At 47.9% G+C, this 24754-nt stretch overlaps 1 protein-coding gene across 2 annotated transcripts in view; it reads left to right on the top strand.

The window, feature by feature from the left end:
* Positions 1-24754, top strand: part of PITPNM3 (PITPNM family member 3) — a 97187-nt gene that overhangs the window by 33582 nt on the left and 38851 nt on the right. Inside the window, exon 4 of one of the 2 annotated variants that reach the window (XM_024980717.2) lies at positions 19229-19276. The exons of the other annotated variant lie outside the window; for it this stretch is intronic. Coding sequence (XP_024836485.1) covers positions 19229-19276 — 48 coding nt within the window. The remainder of the gene's footprint in view (positions 1-19228; positions 19277-24754) is intronic. 2 annotated transcript variants of the gene reach the window in all.

A 24754-nucleotide genomic window follows, 5' to 3' on the forward strand; every position in this document is an offset into this window, starting at 1 on the left:
ACTATTTTCTTTTTTCTGTTTCTTAATTATGGCTTTTGTTCATCTCCTATTGAATTGTCTTTTTATTATTAAAAGTGAAAGTGAAAGTTGCTCAGTGATGTCCAACTCTTTGCAACCCCATGGACTATACTGTCCATGGAATTTTCCAGGCCAGAATATTAGAGTGGGTAGCCGTTCCCTTCTCCAGGGGATCTTCCCAACCCAGGGACTGAACCCAGGTTATTGGTTTCTAGGAATTCTTTACCTATTTTATGGATATAAATAATTTATCTGCTATAGATTTGAAATATTTGTCTCTTAAATTCCTGCTAGTTGGCTGAATTTTCATATTAGCTCTAATAGTTTGTCAGTTAACTCTTTTTTTTTTTTAGGGAGAGAGTGTCAGATTGTTTACAAATCTCAGCAATTATATCCTTGCCAATATTGAGCCAGCTTACTTATTTTTCTTATTCAATTGCATTGCACAGGATCTTCAGATAGACGCTGAGTGGCAAGAGTGATCTGGGCTTGTTTGATCTCCCCCCTTCTCTTCTCGTCCTTTTCCCTCCCCCTTCCTCCTCATTCTTCTCAGTTAAGTTACTGAGGAATGATTTACATTAGGTAAATTAATCCTTTGTAGTATATGGTTTTTACCGCTGCTTCTTAAATTCCACGACTTCCTCTTGGATTTACTTCGTCTGTTAGCTGAAACATCTCAAGACATTCTTTCAAGTAGGAACTGCAGATAATCATTTTCTAAGTCTTTGCATTTCTCAACATGCATTCATTTGGCAAGTTTGCCTGCATCCGTAATCATCTTCCAAACTATCTTTGAAGACGTTCCTCGTGGCCTTCTTGCCTTTAGTGTTGTTGGTCAGACGTCTGAGGCAAATTTCTGAGTAATCTGTTTTTCCTCCTTGTTGAAACTCAGTTTTTAAAAGCTTCTTTCTTTGCCTTCTAAACTCACAACCAAGTTTGCAGATGAGGTTTTGTTCTTTGCCGCGTCTGAACTTGGTGTCCTCTTTTTTTCATCACTGTGACATTTTCTTTCAATTATCTCTTCAGGTATTTCTCTCTGTGTTTTTTCCTTCCAAAACTTCTATTAGGTAGGTGCTGGAACCATGTCTCAACTCTCCCTGTCTATTCTTATGTTCTGGTCTTTGCTGGGTTCTGGAGCAGTCTGGTTCCAGCTAACCAACAGTGCACGAATTTTTCTCTTCTTTGGCTCTTTCCTTTCTTCTGATTAACTCTTCTATATAGTGTGTGTGTGTGTGTTTTAAAAGCAATCATCTTTTCATTTTCAGGCACTCTGGTTGATTCTTTTTCATAATAATCTAATATGGATGCCTTGGACTCATTCTATGCTTTTTAGAGCATCTATCTCCTTGTTCTTTTCAGAGTTTTCTGGTAGGTCAGAGGAGGATAGAAATAAACCACTCACACGTCAGACTGGATTAATTAGCCAAAGATCCATAAGTGAGATTACAACACAGAGCAGGAGCGAGTTTGGTTCTAATTGTCTAAGGAAGCACACAGCTGTCATTAACATTGTCCAAGGAAAGCAGTCTTGCCAAGTTCTTTTTTTAACTGAGACACAATTCACATATCATAAAATTCATCCCTTTAAAGTGCACAATTTTATGGTTTTTAATATAGTATTGAAGGTGTGCAATTATCACTATTATCTGGTTCCAGAATATTTTTGTCACCCCCCTTCCCTCTCCCACAAAAAACCCCATATCCATGAGCAGTCACTTCCCACTTTTCTACCCCCAGGCCCCTGGAATTTCATATACATGCAGTCAAACAATGTGTTTTTTGTGTCTGATGTCTTGTCTAGCATAATGTTTTTGAGATCCTTCCATATTGTACACTGAATCAGTACTTCATTCCACTTTGAGGGTGAACAATATTCTATAGTATGGGTATATCAGGTGGCTTCCCCGGTGGCTCAGAGAGTAAAGAATCTGCCTGCAGTGCAGAAGACCTGAGTTCAATTCCTTGGTTGGGAAGATCCCCTGGAGAAGGAAATGGCAACTCACTCCAGTATTCTTGCCTGGAAAATCCCATGGACAGAGGAGCCTGGCAGGCTACAGTCCATGGGGTTGCAAAGTGTCAGACACGACTGAGTGGCTAACACACACATGGGTATATCACATATTGGTTATCCATTCATCAGTCAATGGACGTTGGGTTGTTTCCACTTCTTGGCTATTATAAATAATGCTGTAAAAATTTTTGTGTACAAGTTTTTGTGCAAACATATTTTCTTTTGAGTATATATATATATATATATATATGAGTAGAGTTGCTGTATCATGTGGTAACTGTTTAACTTTTGGGAGAACTGACAAACTCTTTTCCAAAGTGGCTGTACCACTTCACATTCCTACCAAGAGTTCGAATTTCTCTACATTCTTGCCAACACTCGTTATTGTCTGTCTTTTGGGTTACCGTCATCCTAGTGGGAGGAAGTGGTACATACTTGTGGTTTTGATTTGCATCTCCCAAGTGAAAGTGAAAGTGGAGAGTGAAAAAGTTGGCTTAAAGCTCAACATTCAGAAAACGAAGATCATGGCATCCGGTCCCATCACTTCATGGGAAATAGATGGGGAAACAGTGGAAACAGTGTCAGACTTTATTTTTCTGGGCTCCAAAATCACTGCAGATGGTGACTGCAGCCATGAAATTAAAAGACGCTTACTCCTTGGAAGGAAAGTTATGACCAACCTAGATAGCATATTCAAAAGCAGAGACATTACTTTGCCAACAAAGGTTCATCTAGTCAAGGCTATGGTTTTTCCTGTGGTCATGTATGGATTTGAGAGTTGGACTGTGAAGAAGGCTGAGCGCCAAAGAATTGATGCTTTTTGAACTGTGGTGTTGGAGAAGACTCTTGAGAGTCCCTTGGACTGCAAGGAGATCCAACCAGTCCATTCTGAAGGAGATCAGCCCTGGGATTTCTTTGGAAGGAATGATGCTAAAGCTGAAACTCCAATACTTTGGCCACCTCATGCGAAGAGTTGACTCATTGGAAAAGACTCTGATGCTGGGAGGGATTGGGGGCAGGAGGAGAAGGGGACGACAGAGGATGAGATGGCTGGATGGCATCACCGACTGGATGGACGTGAGTCTGAGTGAACTCCAGGAGTTGGTGATGGACAGGGAGGCCTGGTGTGCTGCGATTCATGGGGTCGCAAAGAGTCGGACACGATTGAGTGACTGAACTGAACTGAACAACTAATGATGTTGAGCTTCTTTTCATGTGCTTATTGGTCATTATTAATCTTCTTTAAAGAAATATATATTCAAATCTTTTGTCCATTTAAAATTGGATAGTCTTGAGAAATTCCTGGCAGTTGAGTGGTTAGAGTGTCATCCTTCCATTGCAGAGGAAACCAGCTTGATCCCTGGTTGAGGAACTAAGATCTCACATGCTGTGCAGTGTGGCCAGAAAAACATTGGGTTGTCTTTTTATTGTAGAGCTGTAAGAGTTCTTTATATATTCTGGATGCTATATCCTTATGAGTTATATAATTTACATATATTTCTCATTCTGTGGATTGTATTTTCACTTTCTTGTTAATGTCCTTTGGAGCACAAATTTAAAATTTTTATGAAGTCCAATTTATTTGTTTTTTATTTTATTGTTTGTGCTTTTGGTGCTATATTTAAAAAGCTATTGGCTAATGCAAGATCATGAAAAATTTATTCCATGTTTCCTCTTAAGAGTTTCATAGTTTCAACTTTTATATTTAGGCCTTTGATCCACTTTGAGTTAATTTTTGTATATGGTGTTAGGTAGGGATTCAACTTCATTCTTTTGCATGTGGGTAACCAGTGGTACTAGCAACATTTATTGAAAAAAAATTATTCTTTTCTCCATTTAATTATCTTGGTACCCTTGTCAAAAATCAATTGATCATAAACATATGGATTTATTTTTTTACTTTCACTTCTATTCCACTGATATATATGCCTATCTTTATGCCAGTATCACAGAGTCTTGATTACTGCACACTTATAGTAAGTTTGAAATCAGATGTGGGAGTCCACCAACTTTTTGTATTTTGCAAGTTCTTTTCTTGCAAGTTTGTTTGGTTCTTCTGTGTTTCTTGCATTTCCATATGAATTTTAGAACCAATTTCTGCAAAGAATACACCTGCAATTTTGATAGGGATTGTTGTTGAATCCTATAGATCAATTTTGGAAGTATTGCTAATTAACAATATTAGTCTTCTAATGAATGAACGTGGAAACTCTTTCCATTTATTTAGGTCTTCTTTAATTTATTTTAATTATGTTTTATGTATAGTTTTCAGTGTACAGGCCTTCAGATCAGATCAGATCAGATCAGTCGCTCAGTCATGTCCGACTCTTTGCGACCCCATGAATCGCAGCACACCAGGCCTCCCTGTCCATCACCAACTCCCGGAGTTCACTGAGACTCACATCCATCGAGTCAGTGATGCCATCCAGCCATCTCATCCTCTGTCGTCCCCTTCTCCTCCTGCCTCCAATCCCTCCCAGCATCAGAGTCTTTTCCAATGAGTCAACTCTTTGCATGAGGTGGCCAAAGTACTGCAGTTTCAGCTTTAGCATCATTCCTTCCAAAGAAATCCCAGGGATGATCTTCAGAACGGACTGGTTGGATCTCCTTGCAGTCCAAGGGACTCTCAAGAGTCTTCTCCAACACCACAGTTCAAAAGCATCAGTTCTTTGGCGCTCAGCCTTCTTCACAGTCCAACTCTCACATCCATACAGGAAAAACCATAGCCTTGACTAGATGAACCTTTGTTGGCAAAGTAATGTCTCTGCTTTTGAATATGCTATCTAGGTTGGTCATAACTTTCCTTCCAAGGAGTAAGCGTCTTTTAATTTCATGGCTGCAGTCACCATCTGCAGTGATTTTGGAGCCCAGAAAAATAAAGTCTGACACTGTTTCCACTGTTTCCCCATCTATTTCCCATGAAGTGATGGGACCGGATGCCATGATCTTTGTTTTCTGAATGTTGAGCTTTAAGCCAACTTTTTCACTCTCCACTTTCACTTTCATCAAGAGGCTTTTGAGTTCCTCTTCACTTTCTGCCATAAGGGTGGTATCATCTGCATATCTGAGGTTATTGATATTTCTCCTGGCAATCTTGATTCCAGCTTGTGCTTCTTCCAGTCCAGCGTTTCTCATGATGTACTCTGCATATAAGTTAAATAAACAGGGTGACAATATACAGCCTTGACGAACTCCTTTTCCTATTTGGAACCAGTCTGTTGTTTCATGTCCAGTTCTAACTGTTGCTTCCTGACCTGCATACAAATTTCTCAAGAGGCAGATCAGGTGGTCTGGTATTCCCATCTCTTTCAGAATTTTCCACAGTTTATTGTGATCCACACAGTCAAAGGCTTTGGCATAGTCAATAAAGCAGGAATAGATGCTTTTCTGGAACTCTCTTGCTTTTTCGATGATCCAGCAGATGTTGGCAATTTGATCTCTGGTTCCTCTGCCTTTTCTAAAACCAGCTTGAACATCAGGAAGTTCATGGTTCACATATTGCTGAAGCCTGGCTTGGAGAATTTTGAGCATTACTTTACTAGCGTGTGAGATGAGTGCAATTGTGCGGTAGTTTGAGCATTCTTTGGCATTGCCTTTCTTCGGGATTGGAATGAAAACTGACCTTTTCCAGTCCTGTGGCCACTGCTGAGTTTTCCAAATTTGCTGGCATATTGAGTGCAGCACTTTAACAGCATCATCTTTCAGGATTTGGAATAGCTCAACTGGAATTCCATCACCTCCACTAGCTTTGTTCATAGTGATGCTTTCTAAGGCCCACTTGACTTCACATTCCAGGATGTCTGGCTCTAAGTCATTGATCACACGTCTTAAATTTATTCCTAAATGTTTTATTCTTTTTGGTGCTATTATAATCAAAATAGATTGTTTATTGCAAGTGTATAGACATACAATTTATTTTTGTAAACTGGTATTGTATCCTTCCTCTTTGCTGAACTCATTTATTGGTTTTATTTTGGGGGGATTCCTTAGGATTTTCTATTTATTCTGCCTCCAAATAGAGGTAGTTTCACTTCTTCTTGTCCAATCTGGATGGCTTTTATTTCCTTTCCTTGTCTCATTTTCCTGACTAGATTCTCCAGTATAATACTGAATAGAAATGATAAACAAGAACCAGGCTTCCCTCATGGCTCAATGGTAAAGAAGCTGCCTGCCAATGCAGGAACATAGGTTCTGTCCCTGATCTGGGAAGATTCCACAAACCAAGGAGGAACAAAACCCATGTGCCACATCTACTGACCTCAAGCCCTAGAGCCTGGGAGCCACAACTCCTGAGCCCACCAGCTTCAATTGCTGAAGCCTGAGTGCCCTAGAGCCGATGCTTAGCAACAACAGAGACACCGCAGTAAGAAGCTTGTGCACCACAGCTAGAGAGTAGCCCCCGCTCGCACAGCTACAGAAAAGCTCATGCAGCAACAAAGACCCAGCAACAATCAAAAACAAAAATAAATAAAGAAGTGATGAGAGCCAACATCTTACCTTGTTTCTGATCATAGGGGAAAACTTTTAATTCTTTCATCATTAAATATGAGTTAGCTGTGGGTTGTTTTTTTTTTTTTGTAGTAGTAGTCTTTTATGTTGTTGAAGAAATTCCCTCCAATTACTGGTTTCTTGAGTGGTTTTGTAAAGGATGTTAGATTTTGCCAAATGCTTTTTCTGCATCTACTGAGATGATCATGTGGTTTTTGTCCTTTATTATATTATAATGATTGTAATACAATATTTTGTCCTTCAGTGTATTACATTGATTGATTTTCATATATTGAATAATCTTTCATTCCTGGGATAAATTCCACTTGGATCTTTCCATGGCACTAATCTTTTATGCTCAGGGTTTACAAATCTCTTCCAGATTAATTTATACTAATAGTCTATGAGCTGTCACTTAAAAGACTCTTTAAAATCAGGGCCCTTCTTATTTTGAAACAAACTTAGTGTCATCAAGGCCACGTTCTCATTGAGACAAAGGGAGCGGTCGTCGTCTAGGTGTCCTTGATCAATTTTTCTGCCTCCAGCTTTCCAGAGAACTATTTTCTTTTTCCCTACTACTTACGTTCTGACTCTAGTTTATAACCTTATTTCTAGATATGTAGTTCTTAAAGAGTGGTCCCTGGACCCACAGAATTAGCATCACTTGGAAGCTGTCAGAAATATGAACTTCAGACTTATTGAATCAGAATCAGTAGGGCTCAGAATCTGTGTTTTAACTAGTCCTTTGGGAGATTCTGGTGCTTGCTAAATTTGAGAGCCATTTATGATTATGATATTAAGTTGGTTGAAGGAACCCACAGATCCATTTTCCTGCACTCTACTTCCTTCAGTCATTGAGTCTGCTATCTTTCTTCTACACTGTTGGTTTTCCTCTAGTATTTAGTCATATTTGGATACACACTCTGCTTTGCGTTTGCAGCTCCCCCTTAGCCTCTCTCTGACTGGTGTGGTATGTCTGTTGACTGCAAGCTTCCAGCATCTTATTACTGGGGAGGGTAGGAGCTGCTGCTGGCTGAGTTGAACCATTAGCTTCTGGGTATTTTGCTCCTCTTGGGTATTTTCAGCCTCCCAAGCTGTCCTGTCCCTCAAACTTGGCCCTTCTCACACTTGGGCATGGATGCCTCTGCGTGGTGAAAGCAGGGGTGAGGGGGGAGTCCAATCACCTGGCTTCTCTCCCATGGAAGCCCAGACAGTGGCAAAACCTTCTTTTGCTTCTGTGTTTTCCACCTGTGACCCTGCCAGTCCCTCTGGGCTGCCTCCACCTTTGGCTCCAGACCTTCCTTTGCAGGATTGAGGTTATGGTTTCCTTTCACATGGCTTGGTTTTATGGACATTTGACCTTCACAGTCACACAAAAGCTCCAGGCAGAAAAGGGTCTCACACTAGAGTTTATGCTCTGCTGTTGCCATCTTGAAATTCTTAATCATTTTAAACAAAAACCCCATATGTTCATTTGGCCTGGGTCTTACAAACTCTGTAGCTAGCCCTGCTGCCCTCCATCCAATCCCTCTGTGTTCTGCCTTTTAGAGATGCCTCACAGTCTCTGATGTGCCAGGACATCCTTTCCTATTTTACAATGCTGTGAAAAACGAAAAAGTCAAAGTGTTAGTCACTCAATCATGTCTGACTCTTTTCGACCCCCATGGAGTGTAGCCTGCGAGACTCCTCTGTCCATGGAATTCTCCAGGCAAGAATACTGGAGTGGGTATCCATTCCCTTCTCAGGGGATCTTCCTTCATTGCAGTCAGATTCTTTACCATCTGAGCCACTAGGGATGTTGCTAAAGATTCACTCACATAAAATGGTTAACGTCATTTTCTGGGGATTTGGGACAGGAGAAAAAGGCTAGATCAGTTTGCCAGTTGACCAATTTTAGCCGATCCTACTGTGATGCTTCTAAAATATAAATCCAGGAGTATCATTCTGCTGTGAAGTTGGCAACTAAGTTTTTGCTTCCTGCAGAAGGAAGTATAAATCCCCCCAGCCTGGCATGTAAGCCCATCCTGATTCTATCCTTTCTTCTAACAATTGTCATTGTCTATTGTCATTATCCCTGCAGGAGTCAGACAGCCCTGCAATGGCTATCATGAAGGATGTTATGAATACATTGGGACTGTCAGGTCATGGCTAGATCTGGCAATCTCAAGGTTATCTCTACTCTGGTATTCATGACTTCCAGGCCATACCTCCCTCTTCCGTTCACACTGAGTTCCAGCCAAATGCCCAGGGGCTGCTTGCTGACTCTCAAGCCCACTTGAGCTTGCCTGTTTTTCCCCCAGTTTCCTCTCCTCTTGTAATTCTGTGCCCTTCCCCAGGGAGCCTCCCTGATGGCCCAGTCTCTCCCAGACCACCTCCCAATTGCCCAGCATAGCTTGCTTGGTCCACCTGTGTAGTACTGACCTGTGTTCTTTCAGCTGTGCCTTTCTGGGTGGGTACTCTGCCTCCCTTTCTGAAGTTGAAGCAGTGAGGGGCTCATCACGCATTCATGCCCTCCCTCCATCATTTATGCATTCAAAACACATGTACTGCGACTTACTCTGTGTCGGACCCTGTGCCGGTCAATGCTGGGGACACAGTGATGACTCAGAAATGGACTCAGAATTGACTGGCTCCCAGACTTGGCGGTGGGGTGGTTACAGGCCAGTGAGCTAATTACCCTAACAAGAGTGAGAACAAGGTCCAGAGGGATCAGAGAAGGACGTGGAGCCAGGGCTGAGTTGTGAGGCATGAAGGAGGCCTCTCGGGACTCTGGCCAGACCCATGAGGGTGCAGCAGGAGGAGGGGATGGCAGGTGTGAAGATGCGGCAGGAGGCATAAGAAGGCAGGGAAGTTCGGAGGGCTGCACAGAGTTCACCTTGATGAAAGTTGGGATGCTAGATACTGGGCTGCTGCTTCTGCTGCTGCTAAGTCACTTCAGTCATGTCCGACTCTGTGTGACCCCATAGACGGCAGCCCACCAGGCTCCCCTGTCCCTGGGATTCTCCAGGCAAGAACACCGGAGTGGGTTGCCATTTCCTTCTCCAATGCATGAAAGTGAAAAGTGAAAGTGAAGTCGCTCAGTCGTGCCCGACTCTTAGCGACCCCATGGACTGCAGCCTACCAGGCTCCTCCATCCATGGGATTTGCCAGGCAAGAGTGCTGGAGTGGGGTGCCATTGCCTTCTCTGGATATTGGGCTGAGTGGTGGCCAAAGGGGTCATGCGGTCTGGGAGAAGAGGTAGGCGTGGGGATGTTGAAGATGAAACCCTGAACATCAAGGTGCGGAGTTGAAGCCCTTTTAAGAGTATCCCTGGGGACCCATGCAGTAGTTTAAGTGGGAGTGACAAGCCATATTTTAGAAAGAGCGTTCTAGAAGGTAGTGTAGAAGATAACAGGAGGGATCAGGAATGAGTGTAGAGGGTATTGTGATGGGCCAGGTGAAAGGTAATGAGAGTGAATCTTTTCTTTAAAAGTTATTTCTTTTCGGCTGCGCTGGGTCTCCACTGCTGCGGGTGGGCTTTCTCTAGCTGCGGGGAGCAAGGCCTACTCTCCAGCTGTGGTGCATAGGCTTCTCATTTTGGTGACTTCTTTTGCTGTGGAGCACAGGTTCTAGGGCTCGCGGGCTTCGGTAGTTGCTGCACGTGGGCTCAGTATTTGTGTGGTACACAGGCTTACTTGCTCTAGGATCTTTCTGGACCCGGGATGGAACCTGTGTCCCCTGAATTGGCAGGTGGATTCTTAGGCACTGGCCCACCAGGGAAGTCCGGAGGGTGAATCTTGACCTTGCAGCTCAGCAGAGGCTCAGCATCTGGGGAGCACCCTGAGCAGGGAGGGAGGTGTGTGGTTTTTTTTCCTTCTCAGCCCTACTTCGTGAGTTGAGTTACCAGGCTGGCCAGAACCTGGTTCAGACCCCCAAATCTTGGCAGATTGCGAGTCTTCAGCTGCTCATATTCCTGCTCCATGGGGTCTTCCCAGATACTTTTCTGACATGTCAGAAGCTGAATTCCTGATTCCTTCTTCTCTAAGGCCCATCTGCCTGAGTGGCTTCCCCGGCGGCCACTCCATCCTCCCAATTCAGGTGTTTGGTGATTGCGTGTCTGTTCTTGCCTGCACACTTTGCTTCTCTTGCTCTTGGGGAGCTCACAGTTTGATGGAGGGGGATTGGAAAGAGGAAATATAAAATCACGCAGGAACCATGAGAAGAATACACTGTAGCAGCATCTTCTTGGAGGAGATGACAGAGCTGAGATGCGTGTGTGAGGTTGGGACAGGCAGGACTCGTGAGTGACAGAGGACCAGCCCTCCCGGTACCCAGCCCTCCCTGTGTAGCCTGTCGTGTTCGTAGGGGTTACTGGCAGCTTCTGCATTTGAAGAAAACTAGTTGGGGCGAGGCTGTTGGGCCCAGGGGCCCTCGAAAGCTTAGGCCAAGTGGGGTCTCATTTAGACAGTGGCGAAGACAGCTGCACATCTGGTTAATCACCCTCGTCCTGGGAGCCCGCTAATCAGGAAGCCGGCTTCACCGCCTCCAACTCCTCTGCACGCCTGCTGGCGGCTGCACGGAAAGACAGAGCTGAGCCAAGAGTCAGCGGCTGGGCAGGGAAGGCCAGCTCCCCGCTGCTCGGGCTCCACACCTCCCTTGTCACACAGCAAGCTCCTTCTTGTCCAGGTTGGTGGCCTTACCAGGCCCCTCGGACGCCGGGCTCAGGCATTCAAGCTTCAGTAACCCTGAAGTTCGGCTCCAGCCTCTGGGTGCTTCTCCCCAGCGCTCCTTACAGACAGCCCATTCTCCATGCCCCCCTGCTCTCCCCTCTTCAGCCCCTGACACCCCACTTCAGGAAGCACTGTCCACATGGCCTGAGGCATCACCGGAAGCCTCTGCTCTAGAAAGCCCCTTTCTGGGACTTCCCCGGTGGTCCAGTAGCTAAGATTTCACGCTCCCAGTGCAGGGGGCCTGAGTTCCATCCCTGGTCGGGGAGCTAGATCTCACCTGCCACAACTGAAGATCCTGCGTTTGTTGTTGTTCAGTCACTCAGTCGTGTCTGACTCCTTGCGACCCCATGGACTGCAGCATGCCAGGCTTCCCTGTCCATCACCATCTCCCGGAGCTCGCTCAAACTCAAGTCCATTGAGTCGGTGATGCCATCCAACCGTCTCATCCTCCATCGTCCCTTACACTTCCTGCCTTCAATCTTTCCCATCATCAGGATCTTTTCCAATGCAGGCCACAACTAAAAGAAAAAAAAAAAAAAAGATCCTGCCTGCTGCAACAAAGACCTGGTGCAGCCAAATAAATAAGTAAATTTTAAAAACAAAAGTAGAAAGCCCCCCCCCCCCGCCCCCAGTAGGAGGCAGAGGTCATGGGAGAGCCTCCATCAGGTGTGGGGCATTGAAAGGGACCAGATCTGAAATCGAGTTAGTGACTTTCTCCTTCTGAGCCTGTCTCCTTATCTGTGAAGGTGGCCTTTTCCACCCAGGTGTGAGATCTCAGTGACCTAGCAGGTGGGTCAGCACTGGGCAGACCACAAAGCCCCTGCAGCCCAGAGGCAGCCTTTTTGGTTTCCACCACTGAGTCCGCATGGTTGAGGGAGCTCTGACCTCCCTTTGTAACAGTCTTCCTTCTACCCAGGCGACACCAGTGTGAATCTGTAGCAGCATCTCAGTGACACTCCCTCCTGGCTTCTTTCCACCTCTGCACCTCTCCATCACCCCTGCCCCCAGTCTTAATGCCCCAGCTCCACTCCCCCACCAGGCATTATGCCCACTGAAATCCTGCCCAGGCTGCAAATCCTATTTCTTTACTGGTAATGAAATATTGTTTGATTTCAGCATCTTTTAAACCATCCAGGTGAGTTGCTCCCAGGACCTGGCATGAGAACAGGGAGGTGATGGACCAGACCTAGTTCATCCCTTGGCTGGACGCCTCCCCATTCCCCAGGGTCTGGCAGACAGTAGGTCCTGGAGAAACACTGGAGGTGTATGTGCTGTGGTCAGGGCTGCGACCTGTGCTCTGAAAAGTCCTGGGTTTGGGGTGGTGGTGTTGTTCAGTTGCCAAGTTGTGTCCGACTCTTTGTGACCCCATGGACTGCAGCACACCAGGCCTCCCTATCCCTCACTACCTCCTGGAGTTTGCCCAAGTTCATGTCCATTGAAACAGTGATGCTATCCAACCATCTCATCCTCTTCTGTCCTCTTCTTTTGCCTTCAATCTTTCCCAGACTTTTCCAATGAGTCAGCTGTTTACATCAGGTGGCCAAAGTATTGGAGCTCCATCTTTAGCACCAGTCCTTGGATTTGGGATGAATGATCTCAATTCTGAATGATTTCGTCTTCATATCTGTGCTTTGTAAGTGCCGCCTGATGGACAGTGGAGCACATGCCGGGGGCTGGGAGCTTGGTTTACGCGTGGTGCTGTCCACATGGCCTGAGCCATCGCCGGAAGCCTTTGCTCTAGAAACCTCCCTTTCCCTCCCTTCCAGGATGGGCTCTTGGCCTCCTGCTCTCCTGCCCTCTGGCTCCCTGGCCCCACCCAGCTTCCTCCTCCCTGTACCTGCCCACAGAGAGCTACTCTCTTCCCCCAAGCAGGGGCCTGGGTGCTGGGAGAGTTGGGGTCAGAGGCCTAGATCCCAGTGTCTCAGGGCAGAGCAAGTGTCCCCGCCAGGGGCTGGCAGGGCTGCAGTGCATTCAGTGGGTGATTCAGACAAAGCAGGCCTCTCACCCACCCATCCAGGGACCTAAGGCATTTTGATGCAGAGGCTGTAGTACTTTTGGGAGTCGCCTGCCTGCCCAGGGGGTTGGGACAGCAGGCAGTGGGAAGGGTGGACGCATGGCACCCAGCTTTCTTGCTCTCAGTCATGGCACAGTGCCCAGGTCTGGCAGCTGGTGGGAGGGGGAAGCTAGGTGGCTGCTGGGCTTGGGGGCCAAGTTGAGGAGTGGGGCCCCCAGGCACCTGTGAGTGTCTACACTCACCTCTTGAGTATCCCTGTGCATGAGAGAGCATAACATTAAATAGCAAATAAAAGCTACCCAGACAGGTCAAGAAAGGACAAAGGGAAAAACTGTATTTTTTAGTGCCTTTTAATAGTCTTTTTTCTTTTTCCTTTTTTTTCGCCACATCACAGGGCTTGTGGGATCTTAGTTCCCCAACCAGGGATTGAACCGGTGCCCTTGGCAGTGAAATCATGGAATTCTAACCACTGGACCACCAGGAAATCCCTAGTTTTTCTTCCTTTCTGAATGAGGGCCCCTGCATTTTCATTTCGCACTGGGCCCTGCTAATGATGTAGGTGGTTTGGGGCACAGTAGAAATGGCAGGAGACTCGGGTTTGGAAGAGTTAGTGACTCCCTCTGCCTCTCCAGGCACAGTTTCTTCTCTGCTGCGGTGCCTGCTCCCCTACTCCTGCCTTTCCTTGGGCTCAATGTACAGCAGACACAGTCCTGTTTTCTCTCCCTGTCAAAGCTCCCTTTGCCCTGAGGCTCTCAAGTTGTGACTCTGCCACCCCCTCCCTGGGGTCCCCGGGTCAGAGTGAGTCTCTGCCTCCTTCTTGGTCATCTCACCTTGACTTTCTCATCTCCGCATCCCCCACGGCTCCTGGCACAGTGCTCAGCAGAGAGATGAATAGAAGGGGTTTTGTAAGTGAGTGTCTTCATCTCCGTGTGAGGCTTCTGTCCTGCTGGGTGGAGGGAGCCGACTTGCCCTGTGGACTCAGCTTGTTCTCAGACCACATGCTAGTGTTCAGCTCTGACCCATAGATCTGACATCCAATGCGGGGTTTGAAGTCACCTCATCGTGCTGGCAGTGGGGGCTACTCTGAGAGGATGCCCAGGCCTCTTTTCCACCTGGGTCTCCTCTCTAGAGCACATGACCCCTGGCCTGGGGAGCACCGTGAGCTGGCACCCAGCACTAACCATTGAGTCTCTCCACCCCGCTCCATCTGGAGTCATGCTGGTGACAAGGGAGACAATGCCTTGAACCAGTTGTTAAAAGTATTGATAAATAAGTAAATGAACCAACAATAAGCCCAATCCTTGTGGCTCAGACGGTAAAGAATCTGCCTGAGCTGCCGGAGACCTTGGTTCAATCCCTGCGTTGGGAGGATCCCCTGGAGAAGGGAATGGGAACCCACTCCAGTATTCTTGCCTGGAGAATTCCATGGACAGAGGAGCCTGGTGGGCTACAGTCCATGGCAGGCTACAGACCAAAGTGTCAGACAGGACTGATGCGATGAACACTTTTACTTTCACATCTTGAATGGCTGCTGTGTGCCAGGCTGTGTGCTAAGGACTTTACACTCGTTAATCATTTGATCTTCACAATAACTCTCTAGGTAGGCGCACCACTACCTCCATAGAGTAGAAGACTGAGGCTTGCGGAGGTTAACCTGTCCAAGGGTACGTGTCCAAGATTTGAATCCAGGTGTTTAACCATAATGCAGTACAACCCAAGGGCTTTCGGTACTTGTAGGGTCCTCAGAGACCACTGGACCCACACTCAGTCAGCCAGTCAGATCAGTTGCTCAGTCGTGTCCGACTCTTTGTGACCCCATGGACTGCTGCACGCCAGGCTTCCCTGTCCATCACCAACTCCCGGAGCTTGCTCAAACCCATGTCTGTCAAGTTGGTGATGCCATCCAACCATCTCATCCTCTGCCGTCCCCTTCTCTTTTTGCCTTCAATCTTTTCCAGCATCAGGGTCTTTTCCAGTGAGTCAGTTCTTCTCATCAGGTGGCCAAGTATTGGAGCTTCAGCTTCAACATTCAGTCCTTCCAAAGAATGTTCAGGACTGATTTCCTTTAGGATTGACTGGTTTGATTTCCTTGCAGTCCAAGGGACTCTCAAGAGTCTTCTCCAACACCACAGTTCAAAAGCATCAATTCTTTGGCACTCAAAACGTGGTCCACTGGAGAAGGGAATGGCAAACCGCTTCAGTATTCTTGCCTCAAGAACTGCATTAACAGTGTGGAAAGGACCACACTAGATTGTGGGAATGAGGCTCAGTGAGGGAGAGGGATTTGCCTCAGTTCACACAGTGAGTCCATGGGAGCCTGGAAGGGAATCTCAACCTCCTCACTCCACCTCTTTGCTCTTTCCACTCTCCACTCCTGCCTTTGAGAGTACCCAGGGGCTCTGATCCCAGGGAGGAGGGAGACAGATTGGGATTCAGGTGACATGAGGTGAGAAGGCAGCCCTGGCAGACAGAGGGCTGCAGAAACAGGGTGATGGATTCTAGTGCATGGCAGGTGGGATGGTGGAAGGGAGTCGCCCATCAGCTCCTGGATTATTGGTGGGGAGGTGGTGGAGGTTCCTATATGGGAGCCACCCTTGAGTCTGCAGGGAAGGGACCTGCAACTTTGTCCGGGGAAGGGCTTGAAGGGCCCCCAGGAGAGGCCTGGAGGCAGCTTCTCTCTGTATCCCAGAATCTTCCTTGGATAATCAGAGTCTTTGGGGGAAGCTGTGGACACATTTTTTTTTTTTTCAGGGAACTAACTCAGACTTGCTCAAGAAGCTGGGGATACCAGACCTGGTGTCTATAGGTTCTGCCATCAAGGTCAGAAGAGAGGGTCCTACCTGGACAGCAGGATTCTGCCTCTAGCTAGAGATTTCAAGCTGGAGGTGTGACCTCTGTGTTACCTACCCTGCACCTTACATGCCAGTCTGACCACTTCTGTGCTGTCCCCCAGGTCATGGACCCTTGTCCTGGCAGAGCTGGGGGACCCTTCAGCAGGGCGGAGTGAGGCCTTCCATTGGACAGATGTGTATAATTGAGCCCCCAAAATGTGGTGCCGGAGAACAAGGGTCAGGACTCCTGATACCAAGGGGCTCCTCCTGGCTGAAGATCCTTGGGGGTAGGGGAGGCTCCCTGTGGGCTGAGGTTGAAGACCTGGGACTCCAGTCCTCAGATTCCAGCCTTGCTCTGGCTACAGGGAGTTTTCTAGATCCTGGGGGTTTGGTTCAGGTCCCTTTCTGAGCCCTCCAGTCAGATGGGGTGGGCTCCAGGTGAACATTTCAGATGGAAGGGATTTGACCATTGCTGAACCTGACCCTGTGAGGCCCTTGGGATGCAGAGATGACCTTTGTGAACAGCGGTCCTGAGAATTGAGGCCTTTGATGGGCAGGCAATGTAAATCAAAGCCTTTGTGGAAGATGTGGCCCCGGGATTGATTCTCAACCTAGCTGGTAGGATACAGAGGGTTTGAAAGAGAAAGATGGAAAAACTGTAATGGTGTACCAGTGATTTGGCTGGTGGAGGTGAAGCAGGAAGGGGTGGGCAAAGGTTGGTGATGTGGGCGGGGGCCACTTTAAGGAGAGGCTTTCTTGTCAGGCTCAGAGTTCGGTGATGGGAGGGCTTAAAGCAAGAGAGTGGCTTGGGAAGGCCAGCTTTCAAAAGATTAATCTGGTGAAGTCAGAGGCAGAGAAATCCAACAGACAAATATAAAGCCAGAGAGGTGAGTGTCTGTTAAGAGTCGCCCTTACATCCGCTGCGCCTGGGTGTGTGAATCAGTACATACACCTCTCTGGAGAGAAATCAGGCAATAAACATCAGGAGTGTGAAAAAGGTTCCTGCCCTTTGACCCAGAATTGTCCTCCTTTGGCTGTATTTTAAGGAAATCATAAAACATGCAGAAAGAGCTTCAATCACAAAGATGTCCTTCACAGCAGTAATTATAATGGTGAGATTTTGAAACTTTCTGCCAATAGGATAGTTTTATTTTTATTTTTAATAAAAATTTTTATTGGGGTATAGTTGCTTTACAATGTTGTTTTATTTTCTGCAAGGTGGATCAGCCATATGTACACCTATATTTCCTCATTTTTTGGATTTCTTTCCCATTTAGGTCACCAAGGAGCACTGAGTAGTTCCCTGAGCTGTAGAGTAGGTTCTCATTAGTTATCTCTTTTATACATTTACAATAGGGATTCCCTGGTAGCTCAGCTTGTAAAGAATAAACCTGCAATGCAGGAGACCCTGGTTCAATTCCTGGGTCAGGAAGATTCTCTGGAGAAGAGACAGGCTACCCACTCCAGTATTCTGGCCTGGAGAATTCCGTGAACTGTATAGGGGTCACAAAGAGTCGGACATGACTGAGTGACTTTCACACACACGTACATAGCCATGTATACATGTCAATCCCAATCTCCTAGTTCACCTGGAGAAAACCATAATTCCAAAAGATCCATGCTGCCCAATATTTATTGTAACACTATTTACAATAGCCAGGACATGGAAGCATCAACAGAAGAATGGAAAAAGGAGGTGTGGCACATTTATACAATGGAATAATACCCAGACTTAAAAAAGGAATGGTATTGTTCCATTTGCATAGGAGAGGTATGACGAATTGCTAATAGAATAATTTTAAAGTCAACCATGATGTGGTTTGGGCTTCCCGAGTGGCTCAGTGGTAAAGAATCTGCCTGTCAATGCCGAGGATGGTCACAAAAGAGTCGGACACGACTGAGCGACTCAACAGCCACAACAATGATGCAGGCTCTCAGTAGGAGGTTCCAAAGCCATTGGAGTGATACTTACAGAGGTTTCATAGCTTTATGTATTTCTTCACGCTTCCACTTAAAGTACACAAGGTGTGTTTTGTGCTTCTTTATTGTCTATGATACCTTTCAGAGCCAACCACCATTCACCTATTTGTTGGGAATACAGAGATAAATGACATAATCCCTGCCCACAGAGGGCTGGTTTGATCTCAGTCGGCCCCAAAGAAATGTGTGTGGAAAAAAGCCTGGAAAGAATGACATAGAATGGAGCCAGTTTTCCCTCAGTTGTGGGATTATAAGGAATCTTTTCCCTTTTCTATGTTGGTTGGAGTTTTCCAAATGTTGCATAAGGAGCTTGTATTACTTTCATAATTACAGAAAAAAGCTTCTCATCAAAAGACAGGAGCTTTGCAACAGCTTAAGGAGACAGGATGGATTTCTATATTTAGGGAGTGTGTGTGTGTGTGTGTGCATGCGCGTGTGCTTCATTCATTTATTCATTCAACGAATATTGGCTGAGACACACAGTTCTAGGCCTAGGGACACTCCAGTGCACAATACAGAAGTACTTTCCCCTGGGGAGGGCCAATCTGGTGAACTAGGAGAGGGTAAGGAGGAGAGAAGCAGCCAGAGCCCCCAGCATCCTGTGACTGACTGAATGTGGACATGGGACAGGGAGCGGGTCACGGGTGGTTCCCAGGCTCGGTGAGAAGGTGGTGCCTTCGTTGAGGTGGAGACTTGGGAAGAGGGGCAGCTCCAGAACCCACTCTGTGGTCATGGTGCACATGGGCGATCTGATGAACAGATGTCCAGGAGGTGGTGTGGATCAAGCACTTAGGAGAGAGGCTGTACTAGAGGCAGAGCTTTCCGGTTGTCTGCAGGGCTGTGGTGACCCTCATGGGTGAGAGTAAGAGCAGAGAGAAACCCACATAAGCATCTGCTTTATGAAGGTGAGCAGGCAAAGGTGAAAAGGTGTCCAGGATGCACTCCCCGGGCAGTGGCATCAGGGATCCTGCTTCGTCGTGTATAAAGGTATAAAGAACCCAGATCTGGGGGTGGCAGGGGTGGGGCAGGGCATGAGGGGGTGGGGGAATCCCTCCGCCCACCCCCTGCTCGGGGAGGCAGCAGCCAGACAGGAGGGACTGAGGTGGCCACTGTGGCCTCCCCGTGTCTGGCCAACAGTGATGGGGTGTCCACTCACCTGTCTCTTCTTCTTCTGCAGGAGAAGGGAGCACGCCATGCACTTCCAGCCTCCTCCAGGAGAAACAGCGTGAGTGCCCCCCAACTGCCCCCCAGGAGTCTCTTTTTGTTTGAAGGGTCCAAACTCCCTCACCCACTTGGGTGGTAGGGTCTTCACCACTGCATAGGACCAGAGGGCTGGGGCCACTGTCTGCCTCTGGGGCCTGAGGCTGGGGGTGCCAGGAGGAGGAGGCCAGCAGAGCAGGTGGAACCACGGGAAGCCTCGTGTGGGGTCTGCTTGTGGGTAGACAGGGTGGGGGGAACAGGAATGGGGAGAAAACCCTCTGAACCTTTGAGATCGACTCTTTTGGGTGACTCGACTTCCAGGAACTGCAGTGGGTGACCCGGTAACCAAGGCTGTGCCAGGGCTCAGGACCCTTAGGTCCCATCACTCGGAGGCTGTGTCTGCAGAGTGGGGTTCCCAGGTGCTTGTGGTCCTTCCAATGATGCAGGCTCCTCCAAGTTTCCTTCTGCTTGTGTTTTCTCAAGAGGCTGAGCGCAAGGTTAGACCCAGGAGAGACTTGGTAAAGATGTCCGTTTCTGACGCAGCAACCTCAGGCCATCTTTCTTGGAGGTTTGGAGTGGACTGGAAGATGTCTTTCCTGTTGACAGTATTGAGTTTTACACGAGGCAGGGGTGTGTGTGTGTCTGGGGGAGTCTGGGCTCAGACTCCCCTTCCTTCTCTCTCCTGCTCTCCTTTGATCTGCGGTTGCAGCTTTGTGGGGCTCAGCCCATTCTCAGACCCTACCACCCCATCCCCCAGGCTGAAGTCTTTCTTCCTCCCAGTTCTTCCATCCATCAGTCACAGAAAGGGTACCTACAGCACCAGCTTCCCATGGCCTGCCCCGAGTAGGTGCATCGGTCTCCGAGAAGGTTTCTGTGCACCTAACGTCCAGTGGAAGTTCATAGATGAAGCTCAGGGGTTGGGAGGCTTGGGTATCTCTGAGAGGGGTGCCCCCTCCTCACCCCACCAAGGCTCAGGACAAAAAGTTCACGGGGCAAGGGGAGGGGCAGCGCAGAGAGTGGGCAGTTCTCTCTCTCTCTCGTGTCCTTACAGGATGTGAGGAACCAAGCCCTGTATGAGGGGATCTCTGTGTTAAAATGTACCCGCAGGATTTTTTTTTTAAACAGCTTCCTTTATTTATTTACTTGTGTCTGCACCGGCTCTTCGTTGCTCCACAGGCTTTTCCCTAGTTGCGGCAAGTGGGGGCTACTCTTTATTGGAGTACACGGGATTCTCATTACAGTGGCTTCTTTTGATTTTGGGGAGCACCGGCTGTAGAGTGCAGAATCAATGGTTGTGGCATATGGCATGTGGGATCTTCCCGGACTAGGGATCGAACCTGTGTCCCCTGCATTGGCAGGAGGATTTTTATCCACTGTACCACCAGGGAAGCCCCCCAAGATTGTTTTTTTTTTTTAACGATATGCACGCTTATTATTTTATTGACCATGCCATACAGCATATGGGATTTTAGTTCCCTAATTAGGGATCAAACTTGTGCCTCCTGCAGTGGAAACATGGGGTTCTTAACCACTGGACTGCCAGGGAAGTCCTTACCCACGGAATTTTGATTTATAGAGGTGACTGAGTGAAGCCCAGAGAGATTAGTGCTTTTGACAGAAGGATTTGTTATTTACACTTCTCCAGGGGAGGGACCATGGGGGAAGCACCAGGTCGGTCAGGAGGCAGAAGGAGCGTGGGGAATGCATGGCCCAGAGCCCGGATTGTGTTTTCCACAGGAAAGGCATGGCAGGGCAGAGGAAACAGCTGAGGGCTGGTTGGTCTGAATAATGTTGCACGCTCTGGGCTACAGGACGGTCTCTAGTTCTAGGGTTCCTGGGCAGGGGGTTGGATATTGGCTTGATGGGTGAGAGTTAGATAAAGGAGTTGATTGGAGGTAAGGACCCACGATTGGTTGGTTTGCACAGAAAGGCACGTTGAGTTGTTTATTATCTCTAGGAATTAGCATGGCCCGGGAGGGGCAGTCTCTCCTTGGCAGCTAGACTCCCCTGGAGATGTCAAAATATCATAAAATAAAAGCAATGGATTAATCATGTTCATCAGGAATGTGAGAGAGAAACCGATCCCAGGTCACTCCTTCTGGGCCTCTGGGAGGAAGAAACCACAGCATCCTCAAAGGGAAAAAACATGGCCACATGCCGTGGGGCTGTCTCCACGACGCCAACCACAGGTCTGTTCTGCATAGATGCAAATACACTGATCAGACGGTTGGTGTCTTCTGCACTTGGTTGGAAATATGTGTGTTTAAGGAGAGGCAAAGCCATTTTTTTTTATACCATGGTTATAGATTTTAGTCAGAATGATATTGCTGAAGGTTGTCATCCACGTCTGCTCCTAAAGCATATTCTTGTTTAGTAAAGAATAACTATAGATGCATGGAAGAATTTCAGAGCTGAAATGGTCATTGAGGGCGGTAATTCCCAAGCACAAACCCAACATTTTTGACAATGAGACAAAACGACAGTCTGTAATGTGTTTTATTGTGATGTTGAACCCATTCAGTTGCGAGAACAGGATTTTTATTCCATAATTTTGTCCTGTCTACACATTATGGCATTCAAATACCTTTTCTTTTATGAAATAATGGTGGTAGTTGTTGGTGATTTGCAGCAAAATAAATGTCTGTGACCCTGAATAAAAACAGAATAATGGCAATGCCTGACATTTATAATGTGCCCTATCATTTATGCTATACTTCTGTGTATATTATCTTATTTAATTTTTACATTTGGTTTTTCAAAACGTCACTAAAAACAAGGTGGGAGGTGGTGCAAATTGCCCTGACTGAGGAGTCAGAAAATCCTGGGACTCATGCGTCTGAGCTTTAAAGGTATCAGACCTGGGTCTGAAGCCCAGTTGCTTCATTTGCTCTCTGTGCTGCTTTGGGCAAGTTACCTAACATTTCTGGGCCTCGGTTTACTCCATTGTGGAAAGGTGGTCATAACGTCTGCTTTACTTCTAGAGTCACCGCGGGCATAGCGGTCATGTACGTGGGTGTCAGGGTCTGCACCCCACACATAGGAAGCGTTTCCTGGTTCTCACTAATTATGGGCTTTTGGATGAGGTTACTACACCTGGTGCAGGTGTAGGAGCTGCATCTTAGCATCTCTTGGAGTGCGGCTCCACGTCACTGTCACAGTCTGAGTCCCCAGGGAGCCCTCCTGAGCTGGCCATAGCGACTGGGAGGAGTTTGGGGATGGGCCTGCTCTGTTCCCCATCCCTTCTCCAGTTGAAGCCACCATCGTCTTCTCTCCTGGACAAATCCAGCCCCCCATGCTGGCCTGCCTGCCTCTGGTCTCTCCCACTTTGATTCTTCCTACAGAGTGTCAGAGAGACCTTCACAGGTGGCAGACTTGTCCTCATACCCTGATGCCCTTTCGTGATTCCTCTCCAGTAAAGGATGAGACTTTCCTCGGCATGACCTAGCTGCCCACCTTTCCCACATTGCTTTCCCCTTCCTTTCCACACTGACTTCTAAAAGGAGCTCCAAGCACAGTTTTCTCTTAAGCTAGATGAAAAGCTGGAGCAGTGCATCCAGCCCCCTGGAAGGGATGGTAGCAGATGCTAGCAAGAGATGCTAGGAAGGACTTGGGCTTCCAGAGTGATTCCCTCAGGACCCAGTCCTCTTGGCCTCTGCCCTCTACTCCATTCACAGCTGTTTGGATCAGGGAGTGGGTCTACCCATTTCCTGCCGGAACCTACTGTCACCACAGAGGAGGCTGGGGGCACAGCCATTGGTTTGGTGGGTGTAGTAACTCTCCTTCCCCTGCCCACGAGGTCCCATTCCAGGGAGGAGCGTGACTCCCAGGAGACCCATGGCTGCGTCACTCTCTCCATCCCCCCTCCCTTGCCCTCCCAGCAGCTTCCCAAGGCACTGGGCACTCTACATGGATCTTCACGAACACCTGGATGCTGGGAAGGGCTGCAGTCATCACAACTGTGTCACACTGAGAAGATGAATGCATGCATGCTAAGTCCCTTTAGCCGTGTCCAACTCTTTGTGACCCTATGAACTGTAGCCTGCCAGGCTCAGGGGTACACAACCTTCCACCGAAGGTTCTCAAACCCAGATCTCTTCACTCCTCTGTCTCCAGAGCTTAGTCTCATGTCTGGTCTGAGCTCCCATTTTCCCCCTTTCTGGTCACCCCAGGTACTGGGAGAAGTGCCCACTGTCCCCTGTGTCACACAGGTACCCTCTCCAAGAGCCAGCTCCACGAACACCCCCCCAAAACCGTGCAGTCCAGGATGTGCACAGAAAAGTGCAGGTCAGAGGGACTTCCTCTCTCATCTGCACCTGTGGGGGGTGGGAGGAGGGGGCAGGCAGACAGGAGGACTTCCTACTGTGCCCTCGGAGTTGGACCCAGTCTGTGTGGAATACAGTGTGACCTGCTCATGTGACCTGCACTTGTGGTCATCAAATGGCTTTCCCAGGGCCAGTGTAGGGCAGCAGGCAGTGCCCAGGGCATGGGGTGGGTCTGTTCATGGCCATGCCTGCTTGTTAGAGCGAGGTGAGTAGTGGATCTCTGAACTCAGTGGACCCCAACAGTGGTCCATACTGAGTCCCAGTCCTGGTCCCAAACCATCCCTTGATCTTCATCCTGACCAAACCTCTACCCAAGGCACTGACAAAGTCCCAATGTCTCCCAGGCTGTGTCCTGGCTCCAGTCCCAGATTCTGGGCTGACCTGGACTTCTTGACCCCAGTAACTGTCAGAAGAGCCCATAGGTTATCCCAGAAAGGGAGAGGGGGAAGATGACCATGCTGTCATGGGGACGTGGCTTGACTTCACCTCCCACTGCCTGGGATCAGGGACTAAAGAAATAGCTCTGAACGTCCAGACCAGCCACCAAAGGGCTACCCATCCTGTGTACCCTCATCCCCTTGGCACCCCCAGGAGCCCCACATAGGTGTGGTGCATGAAGCCCCCAGCCCATGGCTGGCCTCCCCACTGTCTGCCTGGTAACTGGTATCTTTTCCTGGCCTGTGTGGGCAGCTTGCTGAGCACAGCTGCAGACGGGCTATATTTAGCCGGCTTTAATGAGCTCAGGGTGGCAGACGTCCGCCTTGGGAGCACTTTTCTTGCGTGCGTGTGCGTAAGCCGATGCTTGGCATGGTCCATTCGTGTGTGTGCGCACGCACGCGCACATGCAGGGAAGTGTGTGCCTGTGCATTTGTGAGTGTGCACCACTGTGTGTGTCAAAGCATCAATGCAGTCATTTACGCGAGTCTCTGTGTGCTGTGTCTGCTTCGCCTGGGACGTGTGCAGCTTCTGACACACAGAGGGGCACAAAACAGGAACAAATGATTAGTTCATTCATCTGCTTGTTTGAAAAATATTTAATGAGCCTTTTTTATATGCCAGGACCTTAATAGTCTCTGGGGATAAAATGGCACAAAAACAAACCCAGTTCCAGCCTTGAAGGACCTTACAGTCTGCTGGGTGTTGGAGGAGGGAAAGACAAGTGAAATAACCACAAAACGGAA

Source organism: Bos taurus, chromosome 19, assembly GCF_002263795.3.
Source record: "Bos taurus isolate L1 Dominette 01449 registration number 42190680 breed Hereford chromosome 19, ARS-UCD2.0, whole genome shotgun sequence".
In the NCBI taxonomy this organism is placed as follows: domain Eukaryota; kingdom Metazoa; phylum Chordata; class Mammalia; order Artiodactyla; family Bovidae; genus Bos; species Bos taurus.